General features: G+C 40.8%; 1 protein-coding gene across 1 annotated transcript in view; it reads right to left on the reverse strand.

The window, feature by feature from the left end:
• The window catches only part of szt2 (SZT2 subunit of KICSTOR complex), a 145,314-nt gene that overhangs the window by 26,772 nt on the left and 99,965 nt on the right, over positions 1–18,577 (reverse strand). Inside the window, exons 61-69 of the mRNA XM_020620906.1 lie at positions 16,939–17,105; positions 15,248–15,345; positions 14,973–15,105; positions 13,594–13,724; positions 11,844–11,891; positions 10,705–10,826; positions 8,257–8,442; positions 221–476; positions 2–81 (exon numbers count right to left, since the gene is read on the reverse strand). Of these exons, the coding sequence (XP_020476562.1) occupies positions 2–81; positions 221–476; positions 8,257–8,442; positions 10,705–10,826; positions 11,844–11,891; positions 13,594–13,724; positions 14,973–15,105; positions 15,248–15,345; positions 16,939–17,105 (1,221 nt within the window). The remainder of the gene's footprint in view (position 1; positions 82–220; positions 477–8,256; positions 8,443–10,704; positions 10,827–11,843; positions 11,892–13,593; positions 13,725–14,972; positions 15,106–15,247; positions 15,346–16,938; positions 17,106–18,577) is intronic.

Raw genomic sequence — 18,577 nt, forward strand, 5'->3', positions numbered from 1 at the left:
CTGAAATGGGCATGTTGGACTGTGCTGATCTCTGCTGCCAAGTGACGAACAGGTTCTCTATCTTCATCTGTTTCTCCAATTCTGTCAGCACAAAGTCAAAGTCATTAGCTGCTGCCCAGTGTGGAGTTTTATGGGCTCAGTGGACAAAAATATTATTATTTTTATTGTCATCATCATCATCATCATCATTAGTAGTAGTGATAGAAGTAGCAAGATTAACCTCTCCTCTCAGCAGCTTTGATTTCCAGGAGTTGGCCTCCATGTCGAGCCACCACATCCCCTTCCATCAAGGGCTGGATGGTGCAGACATCCCTCAGAGCCTCATCAAATGGAAGCAGCTCAGAGGGGAAGTGGAGTGGAGCAAGACTTCTGCCAGAGCTGCTTAGTCTGCCTTGCTCTTTACTGGGCACAGGAGGAACTGGACTACGCAGCAATGCATCAGGCTCCATGGAGGGGCTGAGGAATGGGTTTGGATCCTGGAAAAGACAGGGAAAAAGCAAGAATCAATCAATTAATAAAAAAAAGAGATTGCTGGGGTCTTTACCTATGCCTAATTCAATACAATTGTATTTGTATAGCACCAAATCACAACAGTCATCTCAAGACACTTTACATAGTAAGGTCTAGACCAGGGGTGCCCAATATGTCGATCACGATCGACTGGTCAATCGCAAAGGTAGTGTTGGTAGATCGCGTGCCATTCAAAAATAAATTAGATGTATCCGTAAAACACGTGCCAAATGTTAACATGTGAATGGTCAGTGTGACGATTCGCTGTGGCGACCCCTATCATTCATATATAGCCTATTATCCATCCTCCCTATGGAATTTGCTACTTGATTGACATGCAGGGCAGCCAGTCTGAGATCTCGTCTTTTCTGACACACGAGTCACCAAACATGCACAGTCAACAGCACGAGCTACTGCAAAACTCCAGTGAGCGAACTAACTTGTCAGCGTTCGAATTAATTTCTACTAAAGGGTATAAAATGAGTGGGGGAGCCGAATCAAGTAAGAAACCAAAAACGTACCGAAAACATTCCATGCGGAATGGGAGGAGGACTTTTTGTCGCAACGTTATATTCGAAGTGCATTTGCTTGATCTACCAAGCTACCATCACTATTTCGAAGAAGGGAAATGTGGAGCGGCACTTTCAGGCCGTTCATAAAAACTACAACACTCATTCATACATATATTTGTGTGTGTGTGTGTAGTATTTTTAGTGTAGGTCGATCATTTTGACTTGTCATTTGAAAAGTAGCCCGCAAGGCAAAAAAGTGTGGGCACCCCTGGTCTAGACCTTACTACTACTACTACTACTACGGCTACTATTATTATTATTATTATTATAGAGGGAAAACCCAACAAATCTCCCTTGAGCAGCACTTGGTGACAGTGGGGTGGAAAAACTCCCTTTAACAGAAGAAACCTCAGACAGACCCCGGCTCTTGGTGGGCAGCCTTCTGCCTTGACCGGTTGGGGTGAGTGGATAGAGGAGAGAAAAGAATGGGAGCGAGAACAGTGGGATTCATTGTCATAAGAACAAAGGTGTGAACAGTTCTGTGGTTTAAGAACACATCATGAGTTTGATGTAGACTTTTGTTAGGGCCTTTCTCAAGAACAAATTTAAGAAAGAACCTAGGAGGACATTTGCAAATGAGGTCCAAAGTTCCCTGTTCCCCTTAAAATTCACATTAATATTACATCAATGACTGGGTCACCCCATTGAACACATGGATAAACATCAAAAGCAGCATGTATTCACCGTAGGGTGGTTAAAGCTTTAATGTCTACATGCTCAGCTCTAATACTCAGATGCTACAGATCCTATGTTGAGCCACTATCATGACCTGTGACCAAAAGACAAAGGTGGTTCAATGGAAGCATCATAGTGAAGAGAGGTTCAGATTCTTCAGATCGTATGCTACATATTCCCTGCACTCTACATTTGTATTGATGGGTATTATTACTGGGCATCTTAATTTTGAGAGCACTGTTCGTGTACCCTGGCTGCTGTTCAGAGGAACTTTTGGGCGAGTTTGTTCAGCAGAACAGCAGAGCTGGCTGCACCATGCCCACAGGCTGGAGGGTCAAGCTGAACACTGGTGCTCCCTCTGCTCCTCATCAGGACCATGACAGATGAAGCTCTGTTCAGGCAAATTTTCTGCTGCTCTGATTCTGCCTCCTGTCCGCACTCATTAGTAATGCAGTGATGAAGAGCGGGGACATCTGAGGGGAAAAAAAGTTTGCTTCTCTCTATTCTTTGAGTGTGTTTTGTAATTGGCCATAGGGGACAGGTTAAAAGGGCAGCTGGAGTCTTTCCTAGCTGTGATAAACAATTATGATAAACCCCTCCTTCTGCCCATTCCACACAAAAATGCAGGAAAACACTACGTGAAGCTTTTCTGTATTTTCATTTTTATTATTATTATTATTATTTTTATTTTTTTTTTTTGTTACTTTGCCTTGTTTTTTTCCCCACTAATCCGAAACACAGTGATGTGAGACTATGACACATCATACTGAGTTAGGGCCAGTGTAAACCTCCCACAGCAGTGAAGCATGTGAGCATAGGTTGACATCAGCTTGTCGGGACACACCACTGTCCTAGTCTTCAGGATTTACTACAGTCGCTCCTCAGGTCGGCACAGTCACTCCTCAGGTCGGCACAGGCCCGTGTTACACATACGCTACCTGTTTGTCTCCTCTGAGAACAAGCTGGACTCACCTGTGTCATACCGTTATTGTAGTGCGATTCCATAGCACACAAAGTTGTTGAGTTTATTGACATATTGGTGCATATTCACCGTAGGGTGGTTAAAGCTTTAATGTCTACATGCTCAGCTCTAATACTCAGATGCTACAGATCCTATGTTGAGCCACTATCATGACCTGTGACCAAAAGACAAAGGTGGTTCAATGGAAGCATCATAGTGAAGAGAGGTTCAGATTCTTCAGATCGTATGCTACATATTCCCTGCACTCTACATTTGTATTGATGGGTATTATTACTGGGCATCTTAATTTTGAGAGCACTGTTCGTGTACCCTGGCTGCTGTTCAGAGGAACTTTTGGGCGAGTTTGTTCAGCAGAACAGCAGAGCTGGCTGCACCATGCCCACAGGCTGGAGGGTCAAGCTGAACACTGGTGCTCCCTCTGCTCCTCATCAGGACCATGACAGATGAAGCTCTGTTCAGGCAAATTTTCTGCTGCTCTGATTCTGCCTCCTGTCCGCACTCATTAGTAATGCAGTGATGAAGAGCGGGGACATCTGAGGGGAAAAAAAGTTTGCTTCTCTCTATTCTTTGAGTGTGTTTTGTAATTGGCCATAGGGGACAGGTTAAAAGGGCAGCTGGAGTCTTTCCTAGCTGTGATAAACAATTATGATAAACCCCTCCTTCTGCCCATTCCACACAAAAATGCAGGAAAACACTACGTGAAGCTTTTCTGTATTGTCATTATTATTATTATTATTATTATTTTTACCTTTTTTATATTTAAACTTAACTGTTGTGCATTCTCTATGTCAAATTCACCATGGCTGGACTGACCTGCTAGGAGTGTCCTAGGGGAACAATGGGGGCCCACATTAAACCCCCACCCCCACCGCCATCGTCCAAGTCTGCACTGTGCAATTTATGCTATTCCTACACCACTGTATGCTTTACCAAAGCTTTTCTCTGTGGTTATTTGATTCCACACAGCGTATGCACCCAAGTCCTTTCACTTGGCCCTTACATCACAACATCTGAGACTGTGCATTAGAGATACTGTATGTTACCAAACACATTTTTACACAAACTACTTGAGGCACATTGTGGCTGCCCTGAAGCTTTCATGTCCCATTTTACCTGCTTGATTATTCAGCTGTTACCATTTCCCAACATTCACTATGTATGTATTCTGCTACATTTTAGGGCTCAGTCACTGCTTTCCTATTAACACTATTGATCTAATCATCATTGCATTGAATGGGTCTATGTTCACATCTTCCAATATAGCTCAAATTTACTATAGGCTAAATTAAACTGGAAAAAAAATCCCAACTGTATCTCCTCATAAAATTCTGGTAGAAGAGAACTACTTTTATACTGTCAAAATTGATTGTAGCACTATAAAAATATTATAGATCTAAATGTACAGTGACAACATGAATAAACATGAGAATACCAAAGAATCTAACTGCAACAATCTTCTGGGAGAAGTGTTATCTGACAGAAATGCAGGGGTGCCAATATTTTTAGCCATGACTGTATGTGTTATTTTAAATGATGTTCTATCTAAAGCAGCACTATGTCTCTGCCAGCTGGTTTTAATGTGTTTTTAGAAATAGTGAGAGGCTATTGCTTCCTGAGATAAGGGGAAACCTTCAGCACAGTGGCCTTATACTCTGCATAGGTGTTAATAGTGATGGGGAAAATGAAACAGTTATTTTACTTCAACAGCAAGGAGGAAAGGCTGTTACTCATGTGCTTCCTCTACCCACATTTCACCAGCCTATTCCACGACTGGATGCAGCAACTTTTTTGTCACAAGCCCAGGTACTGTCTGAATCCAAATGCAACTCATAAAATAATCTTGACACTGTTGAAGAAACTGTCCCTAGTGCAAAACTTTGCATATACACATGTGCTCTTTGTCTTCTGACCAATGGCTGTGGCAAAGAAAATCACTGGGTTTGCAGTTATACAGAGTTTCTGCACCACTGCCCTACCACTCACTACTCACCAGTGGGAACAGTGAGGTTGGTTTGACAGCTGACTCATGATGTGAAGTGAGTAGGAGTGTGAAGAGACACGCGATGTTAAATATGCTTAGCAAACAGTTTTGTAAGTGGCAGCATGCTTAAAATAACTACACAGTGTGAAAACGTCCTCTCTATGCCAGAAAGCAGTTAAAGGTTTCAATCTGAAAATCAAGGCCAATGATGTGAAAGGGCTGTATTTGCAGGATATGATCAGGAAAACACAGGAAGACCGACAAAGCATGGGAGTAATAATGAAGAAGAAAAGATAAAAGCTTAGTCGCATGGCTGAGGAATCTTGTTTTGGTTTGTGCTGCCAAAATCATCAGTCACATAATGATCCACAGCTCCATATTTTATACAGATGGTCCTGCAGCTTTGCTGAGATACTCAAAACAGAAAACAAGCCTTAAAAAAAGCAGCAACAAACTCTGAGGAAGTGCCTGTTGAGAGGCATATGGGAGGACAGTGACAGCCTCTATCTGCCACTATTTATACTGAATGTTGATTGGAACACTTTCTGCACTTGGAACCGATTCAGCTGTAATTCAGTCTAGATACAGAAATGCAGTGTTTCCCAAATGTTGTCTGTTTGCCACTACAGTAACAGTGGGAGGACTTCCTAATAACACTGTCGTATTTAATTGTTTCAATATTAGTCAAGAAATGTATAGTACTGTACAGAGATATCAGATCTCTTTTTTAAAAGAGATAACTCAAAATGAAACTGCAGATCTCTTAACACTAAACTGCCAGAAACACAGATTATGCTACAGCCCGCCTGTCTGTGATTTGTTAGTCTTGTCCAGGAATCACTACTGCATGGTGGAGACCTTCAATACTCTAGTCCCAGAGAGAAATGTTTTGGATCAATAAATTAAATGTTATTGTCCCACATGGTTCGAATGACTCATTTACAATTGAACCTTTATTTTAATAATATGGTATGTACAGTCATGGCCAAAAATATTGGCACCCCTGCGTTATCTGACAGAAATGCCAACATTTTTAGTCTGGTGACTGTACATGTATCTGTTGATATTTCTTTGATAATGGTGGATTGTTTTTGAAATGAATTTGGCTCAGATCTACCAGGATTTGTGAAAATGTCATCAGTGGAGTGTTAATGATTGTGGGGAAGTAGAGGATAGGCTGAGCTCCATTCGCTCAGGCTGGCGTGCTGCTTGTTACGTAGCAGTAAGTGCAGGAAAACTTAAATGGAGTGCAGGTGACACATGAGGCGGTGATATGACATGGATCTTCATCATAATGGTAATTCCAAAAAAAGAATTTGAAAGCTCATTATTAGTCTAAATGTCCTATCTGCAGAGTTTCTGATTCATAATCCAAAGTTGTGGGCTACAGGAAGGATATGGTGCCCACATGTTCTGACAACAAGCAGGCTGCTGTTCACCATTCTATCCGACTCCATGTGCTGTTTTGTTGTGCCACAATTTACCACGGCTTCAGGTGGGCACAAGCAACATGTGCCATTTCATGTGCTGAATATAAATGGAACAGAAACCATGCCCACCCGGCACCATGCCACTGACTCTGACAAATGTTTCTGTTGCTTGGTGATCACATGTTGTGCTCTTTAAAAAGAGAGAGATCACCACTGTTCCACTTGCTCTGAAGAAGGCATCCTGTTCAAATGCATCAGCAGTTCTATCAGTGCATTACAATTAAATTCATTCCTACCACTGACAAGAGGTGATTTGACTATCGTGCACCACCTTTCTTTTCTTGACTACAGAAGGCAGAAGACGCATCTGTATTTCACTGCATGAGAAGCACACATGGTTTTTTTTTTTTACTTTATAGGCAGGAATTTTCTAAAGCTACATTAACCAATATTTTACATTAACCCTGGAAAGGTGACACTGTGATGAACACACGGAGAGTTGCAATTTAACTCTACACCTCCCCTCAGCGCTACAAAACATTTTAGCAGATTTCTGTTTATTGTTTAGGTTTTACAGCCCCTCTCCTTACTCTCATGAACCTGGATTTCAGCAGCAGTCAGCAGTTTCTGGTGAAAAAGCTCTAAAAACATTTCTGGATGGTAACAAAGCAGCAAACAGCAGAGGGACACGGGGACTAGCTCTTGAACATGGCGGTGCATTTAGCAGATAAAGAGGTTTTCCCCAGGAGTTGAAAACAGAGCTAACAGGAGACTGAATAATAGAAATTCATCAGGTGGACACAAACGCCACCATATGAATGGTCATGCTGCTGATGTGTCTGCTGGTAATATAAACACTACAAGCAACCGTTGGCGACCACAGGAGCCTTTAACAACTTTATAAGGTCATAATATACCAATGTCTTCACGGCTTGGTGCGCTGACATTTTTAGATAATAATACATTCGCATTGGGCAACTTTGTCACATCATGAAGGTCACAAGATCTACAAGGAAATGCCAGCGTAGCTATTCATTTATCTTGGAATAGGGACAGTACACTCCAGCCACAAAAGCAACTTTTCAATGAGAGATTGTATTGACTTACCGAAGCTAGTGTCATATAGAAATCATGGTCACTGTAGCTCAACAACACGCTTTCGACAGAACAGCCTGTGTACTGTACTGCAGTACGCCAAGTGAAACATGACAAGGATTTACAATATGCATCAAGAGAGTTAACAAGTCTCACAGACATACAGGAAGTGCCACCGCTAAAAGTAAACACAATTACCTGGGTAACAATGTCACTGTGTGGTACAGTACATCATTACTCAAATAAATAAATTCTATGAGAGGCATGTCCAATAGGCTGGCAGTGGAACGGGTTCCGACAGTCACTTATGTGGGAGTTAGCTCATACCCCAGGGTACAACAGCTATATGAACTCTGTCCCAGGACCTCCTACAATAGCTTCTGCAACACTGGGAATCCGGATGCTGCCCTGACAGACTGATTCCACCTGAACTAACAGCCACTCTCCCCATTAGCTCCCAAGCCCCACATTAATTGTAGGCATATTAGCTCCTTACAAAAGTGAGACATGTCAGCATGTCTATCAAAACACTCTACAGAGTGTCACTCCATCTTTACATAGCCTGTGACCTGTGCTTGGACCCCTAATACAGTCAAATCAAATTAAATCAATCGATTCTCAGTGCAAACAGCAGTTCTGTTCTGCATTCCTCAGTTTTAGAGTTGTTTTATTTTGGCCAATATACATAACATGAAGGCTACTACAGCTAGTGAGTCTCTATCACCCACTTCTCAACCTGTGCATGGTAAACGCTCACACAGAGACTCAGTGCTTAGACACTGTTTCAACAAATGTGCAGGAACAGTTTTGTAGACCTTTGAAAAATATCTACAGTACAGTAAGTAATATCCACATTTGAGAACGCAGATGAGACCCCTCACTGTTAGTGGAAAAAACTTAGAACTGTCCAATGAACTGGTCAAGGTTACAACATGTTGCCAATGACACTTCCTGTGCTGCTGTTGACTTGCTGGTAGTGCACCATGTTAGGAATGGTGACAGTGTTTTTACCTGCTTGGAGTTCATTTCATGAATAGGTGTGTCAGAGAAGCAGTAATGATGGAAGAGGCCCATCTTCTGGTTGAGGAGGCAGTGGACAACATGAGCCCTTGCATTCAGCCACTTAACAAGGCGGACCAGTTCACGATTCAGAGAGGTGCCCAGGTCCACAGACCAGTTGTAACTGTAGAGAGTTACCTGAAAAAAAGGATTATAATATGATACATAAACAAACAAAAGAAGGCCACACACATGCACACACACAGGTCCTTAAGTATTTGGACAAGGACACAATTCACACAATCAGGAGAGCTATGCATGGCTGCTCTTTTTGGATTATAGTTCTGCATTCAACACAAACTGGTGGACCTGGGAATTCCATATTACACCTGCACATTAAGGGTGAGAGTGGGCCCACACACATCCATGGCTCTCTCAGCACTGGTTCACCACAAGGATGTGTGCTGAGCCCCCTGCTCTACACCCTGTACACCCACGACTGCACCCCTGCCCACCACGGCAACACCATTGTAAAATCTGCTGATGACACCACGGTGGTGGGGCTCATCTCTGGGGGGATGAGACTACCTACAGGGCTGAGGTGGAGAGGCTGATAGTGTGGTGCAGAGAGAACAATCTGCTCCTTAATACCTCAAAGACTAAGGAGGTCATTGTCGACTTCAGGAGGAACAAAACCAACATCTTGCCACTGTACATCTGCGAGGACCATGTGGAGAGGGTACCGGCCTTCCACGTTCTGGGAGTCCATATTAAGGAGGATCTGACCTGGGGGGTGAATACCTCTAAACTGCTTAAAAAGGCCTAGCAGAGACTGTACTTCCTTGATCAGGAAGAACAACATCTCCCAGAGAGTGCTGGTGTCCTTCTATTAGTGCTCCACTGAGAGCATCCTTACATACTGTATACAGACGTGGACAAAATTGTTGGTACCCTTCTGTTAAACAAAGAGAAACTCACAATGGTCACTGAAATAACATGAAACCGACAAAAGTAATAATAAATAAAAATTTACTGAAAATTAACTAATGACAATCAGTCATTGCTTTTAAATTGTGGTTCAACAGAAGAATTAAAAAAAAAAAAAAACTAATGAAACTGGTACAGCAGCAGCACAGTGGCTCAGAGGAAAATGCTCCAGAGGGTCATTAATATGACCCAGGAGATAGTCGGCTGCCCTCTCCTCACTCTGGAAGAACTACACAGTTCCTGCTGCCTCAAAAAAGCCCAGTACATCATTAAGGACACTTCACACCCAGGACGTTCACTCTCTGAACTGCTGCCATCAGGTAGACGGTTCAGAATAATCAAATCATGGACCACAAGATTCTGGAATAGTTTTTACCCAACAGCTGTTACCACACTCAAAGCTGCTAAAATATAATATACATGTACCTGTGTGAGTGAGGGGGAGTGTGAGAAGTCTGTTGTTTATTTCGTTTTTATAGTGGTTAGGTTTTTTTATATGGTCTTATTTCATATGTTATGTTTTTTTTTTTCCTCTATTTGCCGTACCGACTGGAGGTCACTCTAAAATTTCATTGTATGTGTTGCAATGACTATAAAGGATTATCTTATCTTACTTCATGAGTGATTTAGCAGATAAAAGGTCTGGAGTGTTTGTATTTGACTGCTGTCCATTGGAACTCAACATATGGTCCAAAGACAGGTTGATGCAAGTGAAGGAGGCCATCATAAGGCCTAAAAACAAAAAATGTCTGTGCAAATTCTCAGCCATCCAGGTCGTTTTATAGCTGAAAAAGCTTCATCAGTTCATCACTTCATCAGAACTGATGAAGCCTCTTGGATGAGAGGTGAAATGTCTTCGACCTAGAAATCTAGTCCAGTTGATTTTTTTCTAAGTTTTTTTCAGCTAAAAACAAAAAACTATCAGAGAGAGCTGAAAGTTTAGGAGCAATTGTTGATGACGTCCATGGGTTCCAGACTTCAGGCAGTCGTGATGACAACTTTGTCCAATTAACTTTGCCTATGATTATGTATTTAAAAAATGCTGTAATTCTTAAAGGGTTAATTTGATGTTTTTGTGAAGCCCCTGAATTCAAGCTGAAAGTCTGCACTTCTAATACAGCTTGACTGCTTCATTTCAAATGCACTGTGTACAGAGGGAAAATGACAAGAATTGTATCCCTGCCCAAATACTTCTGCCAGACTTTGCTTTTCTATGTGAACATCCTTAGTGGAAGTCAAAGGAAGAAATCTCAGCGAGATATGTCTGGACAAATAAAACCAAAACCATCTGCAAGCTGGGACACCACTAGTGTTTTGTTCTTTTTTTATGAGATAACTACTAACTGCACAAGTGTGAGATGATTGTGTGGTTGGCTGAATACAAACAGGAGCTTCTGAATTTGTAAGAACTCCAACTTCTCTTCCTGGCCTGAATTATAATTATCACACAAAGGCTTTCATATACTAAGTCACCTTTTTATCCATGATGCTGATGAAAAGGAACCTCTGCCGAGGAGCCAGTCCTGCCCTGGCCTGGCTAGGACTGAACCAATCACTCTGCTCCAGAGCCTCAAAGCGCTGGAAGCCCTTATGAGCTGCACAGAAGGGAGAGAAGCTCAGCGCAACGACAAAGCAATATGGATGAAAGGCAGACGGCATGCTGTGGCAGGTCCTTTAACACACTACCTACTGACTGTCAGGACAGTCTTATCTGGTCTTTATCAAACCACAGTATTACAGTCAATGAATGTTGCAAAGTCAACTTTGTACATGTAATAAATGTTTATTATTATTTTGCTTATTGAGAAATGCTCAATGGGTAGTTATACAGTGAATTACACAAGGATTCTTTGATACTTCAAGGTTTAGATGGAAAATGTTGTGAAAACACCTATTATAAAAAACAAACAAACAATAATACTATTTTTTTAATTCAGACAGATTAAAAGAAGTGTGCTGAAGAGGGTCTTTTCCTGGATCATAAATGATCTTTGGCTCAGTGCAGACACTGGCTTGCAGACAGCCAAAACATCATTTTGGCTTTTCATCAACTTGCCTGCAAAATCAAAGTTAATTAGCAACAGCTGATTTAACTTATAAACCAATGGTCAGTGTTGGCCAAAGATGAGACGATGTGTTGGCACAAATATTTTGCCAAACCCAGTGATAGTACTCTGTCACTCATACATGAGTAATTGGTGAGATTTTCACTTGTACATGTGAGTGAGCAGCTCACACTGTAGAGTCCTGAGCGATGGCTCCCAGTGCACTGCAGTCACAGGAGAGTTGTGGTGCACAGGGTCACTGCCAATCCAGGTTCAATTTGCTGCACCCATGTTCTACAACTTCTGTCCCCACTAAAACCCTGCCACCGAAATATGTTTTGTGCTTTATAACTTGGTTTACAAAACAAATAGGGCCCAGTGACTTTGATTTATATCTTATGTAAAGCACTTTCAATTGAAAAAGGACTATTCAACTATTCCATATATTACCAATATTTTAGTATTCACAAGTATTCTAGTGTGTATATTGATCACTACCGCTTTATAAAAACAGCAATTTCAAACATCCCATCAGCATCAATATGTCAAGCTGAAAGGCAAACTTACGTGTGAACCTATTTAGCACTGGGGTGTTTTCCTCATCTGAACTGTTCTCTGTAGGCAAACAGAGATGGTACAAACAGCAAGGAAGCATGGACAGTGAAACACATAGCATGACACAAACTGATGTAAACAGACACTTGCAAAATAACACAACTATGTTAGGCAGCTGCTACGTGGACAGAGAAACAGAATCAAAGGGCAGCAGCAAGAAGAGCATGTTGAGAGCTTCAACACAAAACACTCATGCGTGGACAGCTTCCTCTTCACTACGCAAAGGTGTTAGCAACATGCTGCTGAAGACACAGGCCTTCCCTGACATTAATCAGTATAAGCTCCTCTGAATACTTTATGGTCACCACCACGATCTGTTATCTTTTGTCTTCCAAAAAAAAAAAAAAAAAAAATCACTGTAAATATTTTTAAAGCAAGAACCATGCTTAAGTACATGTCTGAGGTTCTTGCACAACTGTCAAGTATTTTCATTTTAAGCTACTTTATTCTTCTACTCCAAGACATTTATCAGAATGAATGTATTTACTAGCTACATTACCTATTATAATGCAAAACTGTCTACTAATATATTATGAACTATTATTAATTAGCACCAAATTTAACAGCTGCAACACTGCATATATAACATATACTATATATCCATATTATACATATAATCGACTGATTCTGCATGAGTACTTTTAGTTTGGATATTTCAAACATATTTGTTTTTTCAAAATGCTTATGAACTTTTACTTAAGCAGCATGACTTTCCACCCTGACAGTGGTTTAGAATACTGCACAGTAAAGGCAGGATATTTACTAAGGTTTTGCAGCTCATTTTTGGCACAAAACAATGAAATTGTGTGGGTTCATATTTACTAAGGATTCACATTTAAGTTTTGTGCTAAAAAAGAGAATATCCTGGATCCCCATTCGTGATATATTACAGCACAAGTTTTTTATCACTGTGTTCCAAACACACAGACTTGTGACTCTGAGTAGCATCGATGTTCACTAGTGGATGTCTGTGGTTTTTACTGGATCAAGTGATGTGGTTTTGGATGAAGTGGGCCATAAAAAGGATGCATTTCATACAGTTATGGGCTCCATCTGTTGTATACTTTCTCTGTTTTCTATTTGTTCCTAAATAAAGAAAAATGCCTTGAAAACTTTGATGTTAATAAAGTTGAATATTTTAGTTTTTAATATTAAAGTTTGTCCTGTAAATGTAAAACAATTTAATACATTTTTTATACATTTTTATTATAATTTTTCATTTTAAAAAAGTTGCAAAAGTGTTTGTGACCTTGACCTTTGACCACCAAAATCTAATCAGCTCATCCTTGAGTCCAAGTGAACACTTGTGCCTAAATCGTACGGGTGTACGTGTGGATGCTAACTCAAAATGCCGCCGGCCACAGCTACTGCCAGTGCGGAGGCATAAAGAACTGTACACAATGTAAACATCTTGTTCAACTTAGTATTTTGATTTCAGTCATGGATATGTAAAAGTACAAATTTACTGTTGTTGCTTTTGAATATTAGTAATTCTAGATACTTCATGGGCCTCTACATGCAACTTGTGAAGTGAACAAAAAGAAGTAAACATAAGCAGGGCGTGAGCAGGTGTTCAAACCAAACCTGACTGTGTTACAGACTGATACTGTGTATAACGTATAGTTTAAGCAGTGCAGAGGATGGGCATCGTGGCAGTAGGTGAACTCAGGGAATATTTAGAGACACTGGCTTTAACACTTACCTTGCTCTGTGCTGCAGTGCCACTGACAGAAGTTACGGCCAATGAGAATGAAGCTCCTTGTAGCGCCTGGAGGCTGGCTCAGATTCTGGACAAGAGGGAATGGTACAAATATGTCTCCGGAAGCGGGGCAGCTAAAAAAAGGTGTAGGAGATGGAGAAAACCATTACTGCAGTGAACATATAACAGCGTGGTAACACATGATGCAGAACATCCAGTTCCCTCTGTACTGCACCATGTAACTCTGCTGACTCCAGCTGGTCTGTGGGTGACTGCAGACAGACCTGCTGTTCCTAACCAGCAAAAGTCACTGGTAGAGTCAGAACAACATACTGCAAGAACAAGGTGAAGGAACAACCCACAAATGGGAATCAAATCCTGTGCCTCTATGGCAGCTTTCTAGAACTTTGCCCCTGCAACATCTGTATGTACAACATACTGTGTATAAATGTTAAATCCTGATTTCAGGGTAAAAAGACCCAAACTGGACTGAGCAAAAGAAACTTGCACTGTATTGTTTGATGAGTTAGAGTTTGAGTAAATTGGACCAATATATGATTCATTTGAACCTACTATCTAGTCTATGGGAATTATGTGGACCAAAATAACATGCAAGATAAAGTATTCATAAGGCTTTCTCTCTCTGCTTGGGACAGTTTTACTCAGCACTGACCAGTAGTAGAAAAAAAGGTGGGGTCAAAAACTGAAAATAATGAATTATGTCAGTTAAGGCAAAATTATCTGGGTGGCTAGGCAGAGTTTTACAAGAAAACTGACAAAAAAGCAGTGTTGGGTCAGTTAGTTTGGCCTTTATCTGCTGTGGTGACATGCCTGTGGAGAGATCATTGCTGTACTTTCCGGAAACACAAAGCACGACTTGGCATATCATGTCAGTTCTTGGAGAAACGCAGGTCGCTTAGTTACATAATGTTAGTTAAAGAGCAAGATTTGACATGCCCACAAAAGGTGGTGCTGCACAGCTTGTTTACTACCAATGAGACTTCACTATGAGATGAAAAACAGCTGAATTCTATAAAAGATGAAAGCAACTGAAACAACAGTTGACTTGATAATAAAACCCACTCTAATGTCAGCAGAGGTGCAGGAAGTATTTGAAGTGTCACTTGCATATAGGATGAAAGCAGATGAATTGTCAGCTGAATTGTAAACAAAGAAGGAGAGCAGTTAAAATGTCAGTTAACCTCAGCAACTTAGCATTAAAACATGTGCACTAGGCAACAGCAATAAAAAAAATAAATAGCACCGCAGTATGTGGACGTGTTACTGCTATGATTATCAACATGGAAGGACGAAGGCACATATAGCAAATACTTGCTACTCATTTTGAAAAGCCATCAAAATGACCAGCACAAACAACTCACCTTGTTTTCTCAAATGCCTTCACTGCTGTGTCGCTGGCCAAAGAATTGACCAAATTGACAACCTCTGCCAAGATGGAAGGCAGTAAGAAGTGTGCAGCAATTTCAGCCGTGCACTGCTGAATGGAGGGGCAGCCTGTTCACCAGCAGCCCAGTGAGAAGACAACAGACATACAGAGTGACAAGTACGCCACCTCAGAATATAAAACCTCTCATCGATGATGTAGTCTTTCTGAAATACTGTTTTACAGTCTGGCAGAGAACAAAATAACACTTACCAAGTTTAGCCATGAAAGTGATCCACGGCTGGCAGGTAACCTGGTAGATAGAGTGTAAAGTGCCCGCATCTCCCTCCTCCAGCTGAGACACCTGCCGCCTACACAGCCACAAAACATCCACACTGCAATAAAGGACCTTTTTACTGATCCTGAAGCACTGACAGAAGAGATCTGTGGTAGTTTAAAAGTTTGTCGACTAGCTATCAATAAGACAGGTGCAGAAATTTCGGACTTTCGCAACTCAATGCCGTGGCAGTTCAGTAGAGGATACTCATGACACTGCTAACACGTGGTACTGGGTAGCGCTTTAACTGATACTGTGCTTTAAATGTCAACATTCAAATGTTGTTATATATTGGCAGTTCTAGTTATTTTAAAGAGTTGCACAATTTCAAGATTTTTAGATTCAACATTTCTGTTATGAATATCAAGTCAACATCGACTACTCACTGATGACATTATCAAACTTGAATTACAGCGTCACAGTTCTATACCTCTGACAATCAGTCCAATTCACGGGGCAGATATGAGGTAACTGAACTTTGACCACCAAAATTAATTAGCTCATCCTTTACACCAAGAAATTCCTTTAAGACATCCGCATGCTGAAAAAAAAAGAAAACTGTCCATGTGGGCTGCCTGCTCATGAGAAAGCCCCAGATGAGCACAACCATAATGCTTGGAAAATTCTGCAGGGATGTGCATGTAGAATCCACACAGACCCTTGTGGACCTTAACAGACGTGTGGATGCAGAAAGTATAAATTGTACTGTAACTCCATCTGACCTATTCTCATTTGGACAAGGGGGTAGGCACTATGTAAGTTATGTTCCTCAACTCCTTCACTGCATTCAGCACCATCCAGCCCCTTTTGCTGATGCACAAGATGCTGGAGATGCAGAGGGGGAACCTATCTGGTGTCCCAAATTGCAGACAACCTCACTAAAAGACCACAGTATGTCAGGTTGGTGGACTGTATTTCTGACACTGTGATTGGAAGCACAGGAGCACTGTAGGGGACTGTGAGTCACTGTCACTCTAAGTCACTTTACCTCCCGCCCCTGCACATTACACTGCTGCTGTGGATGCTCGCAGTAGTGCCTTTTCCAATGACTTTTTTAGTCACTTTACCATTGATGTTCTGAGCCACATTACTCTTCTTTCTTGAATCAGACCCCTGCCGACTGGCTTCATGCCTTAACTAGTAACTCTCTTTTGCTTTATACCCTCTTTGAAGTGTATCTCTGTTCTATAAGCTGCTGGACACATCATATTTCTCTCAGAATCAATGAAGTATCTAATTATTATTGCTATAAAATTGTTATAGCAAACATGTTAGAAAATATTTACCTGCTTTAAACTTTCCTGTAAAATTTCAACAGTTTATTTTAGATGTTGAATCTACAAACTGTGTGTTCTTGGCTTGTAAGGTCCAGTTACCAGCACAAGTGTGTTTACACTATGTGTGCTTGTTCCTTCGGATTCTTCTGTCAATCAAACATGCACAGAGCGTTCCCACTCTGACCATGTCTCTTTTAAGTTACAAAAAAAAAAAAGCATTAAACATGAAAACCCTTTAGACAGGATAATTAATTAGAATCACTTTGTGATTTCAAATCTTTGTAGCTTCAATAATGACTGAACAAATTCAATGCAATGATGGTAGTGTCAGATGTTCTGTTATATCCTACCTCTGTGCCTGCTCCAGCTCCACAGCCATAGCCTTCTCCTGGCTCCACTGTTGCTTTACAGTCTCTGTCTTGTGTCTCCGTCGTGCTGATCGGCCCTCTTCCGCTTTTTCTTGCACTATGTCATCAGTTGTCTTTGGAGTTCCAAGCTCTGATGAGTCTGGTTTACTCTGCAAGGCCAGAAAGCAACACATTTACTTTTTAAGGCACAAATAACCAGTGTAACCTCTGTGTATATTAGGATCAACCAAAATGGCTCCATCTGCAGATCTCAGGTGATTCTCTATGAAGACAAACGTACTTAATGCAAATGTAAAAATAACAGTAGCCAACCAAAAGGAAAAAAAAAAAAAACTAAATTCTGCACAAGCTAGGACTGTGTGTGGTTTTTATACTGCATATTAACTTGATAAATGTACATATAATCACAGCTTTAACACTCTGGGCTGGCCTAGGCTGAGATTGTTATTAAAATTTCAACCTTGTGTGCAAGCTAATATTTCAATTACTTAATTAATGAATTTCCATTTCCATGAGATGCATCAAGAAGTTTAGTATTATTACCTTTAGAGTCACAGAGTCAGCTCCAAATGCAGACACTGCATTTGCATTGATCTTGCAGTTCTGGTTAGATGCTAAACTGTATGTAATTGCCTTGTACATGTCTAATGACAAAGTTGAATCTAAACAAATCTACATTGTGTTAACTCATATTTTTCTTCTAGTCCAGTTTCTAAATTTGTCACGGCCAATTCATTCAGGGCTGAAATTGCACAGACTCCATACAGTGTCTGCCCAGCTAAAGACTGTCAATAGCTGGTGATTAAGGTATCAACATGTTCAGCTGTTTAAGACATTTATGCTTGTATACAACTTTTTTATAACTTTTATACTTTTTAGGATATTCCACTTTTTTCATCATATTTTTCCCAGTGGAAATGAGTGGGACAAAGTTTGAACCTTAATATCTTTGGCATACCTTGGGCTAGAAACGCCCTTTCATCTCTGTTCAACTCGTTCAGAGAGGTTCAGCTACCAATGGTGCAACAATCATCTTTATAACTTTCATACTTTTTAATAAATTCAGCTTTTTTCATCACCAATTTTTCCCATTCAAATGAATGGGAAAGTCTTGAAAGCCTCATCGTCTTTGAACATTAATATCTCCGGCATACCTTGGGCTAGAAGCGCCATTTCAACTCTATTCATCTTGTGAGACGTTCAGCTACCACTGGTGCAACAATCATCTTGATATCTTATATGGTTTTTGTTTTATAATCGACATTTATATTTTGTCTATTTGTCCATAGACAACGAATGGGCCAATACAATCCAGTGCCATTGGCAGCTATGTGTCATGTGACTCCCCGGTCTAGCAGCTTTCTCTATGCCACTTTTCCTCTTCCTCATTGCTTTTGTGCTCATATTATGCCGTTCTTAAGCTTTATACACATATAATAGATGACAATCGTAGAGAAAATTGTCAGAATCCAGCTGTGTAATTGGCATTACGAAGAGATGGATGGTATTTGCGTAAGTCGCACATTCCGGCGCGTACCGTCTCACTGCTCCTTAGGCTTGAGGTCAAAAAAATATGCTGGAAGGACAACGTCTGTGTAATTATAAATCACCACGGTTCCTT

This window comes from Monopterus albus, unplaced genomic scaffold, assembly GCF_001952655.1.
Source record: "Monopterus albus unplaced genomic scaffold, M_albus_1.0 scaffold250.1, whole genome shotgun sequence".
Classification (NCBI taxonomy): Eukaryota; Metazoa; Chordata; class Actinopteri; order Synbranchiformes; family Synbranchidae; genus Monopterus; species Monopterus albus.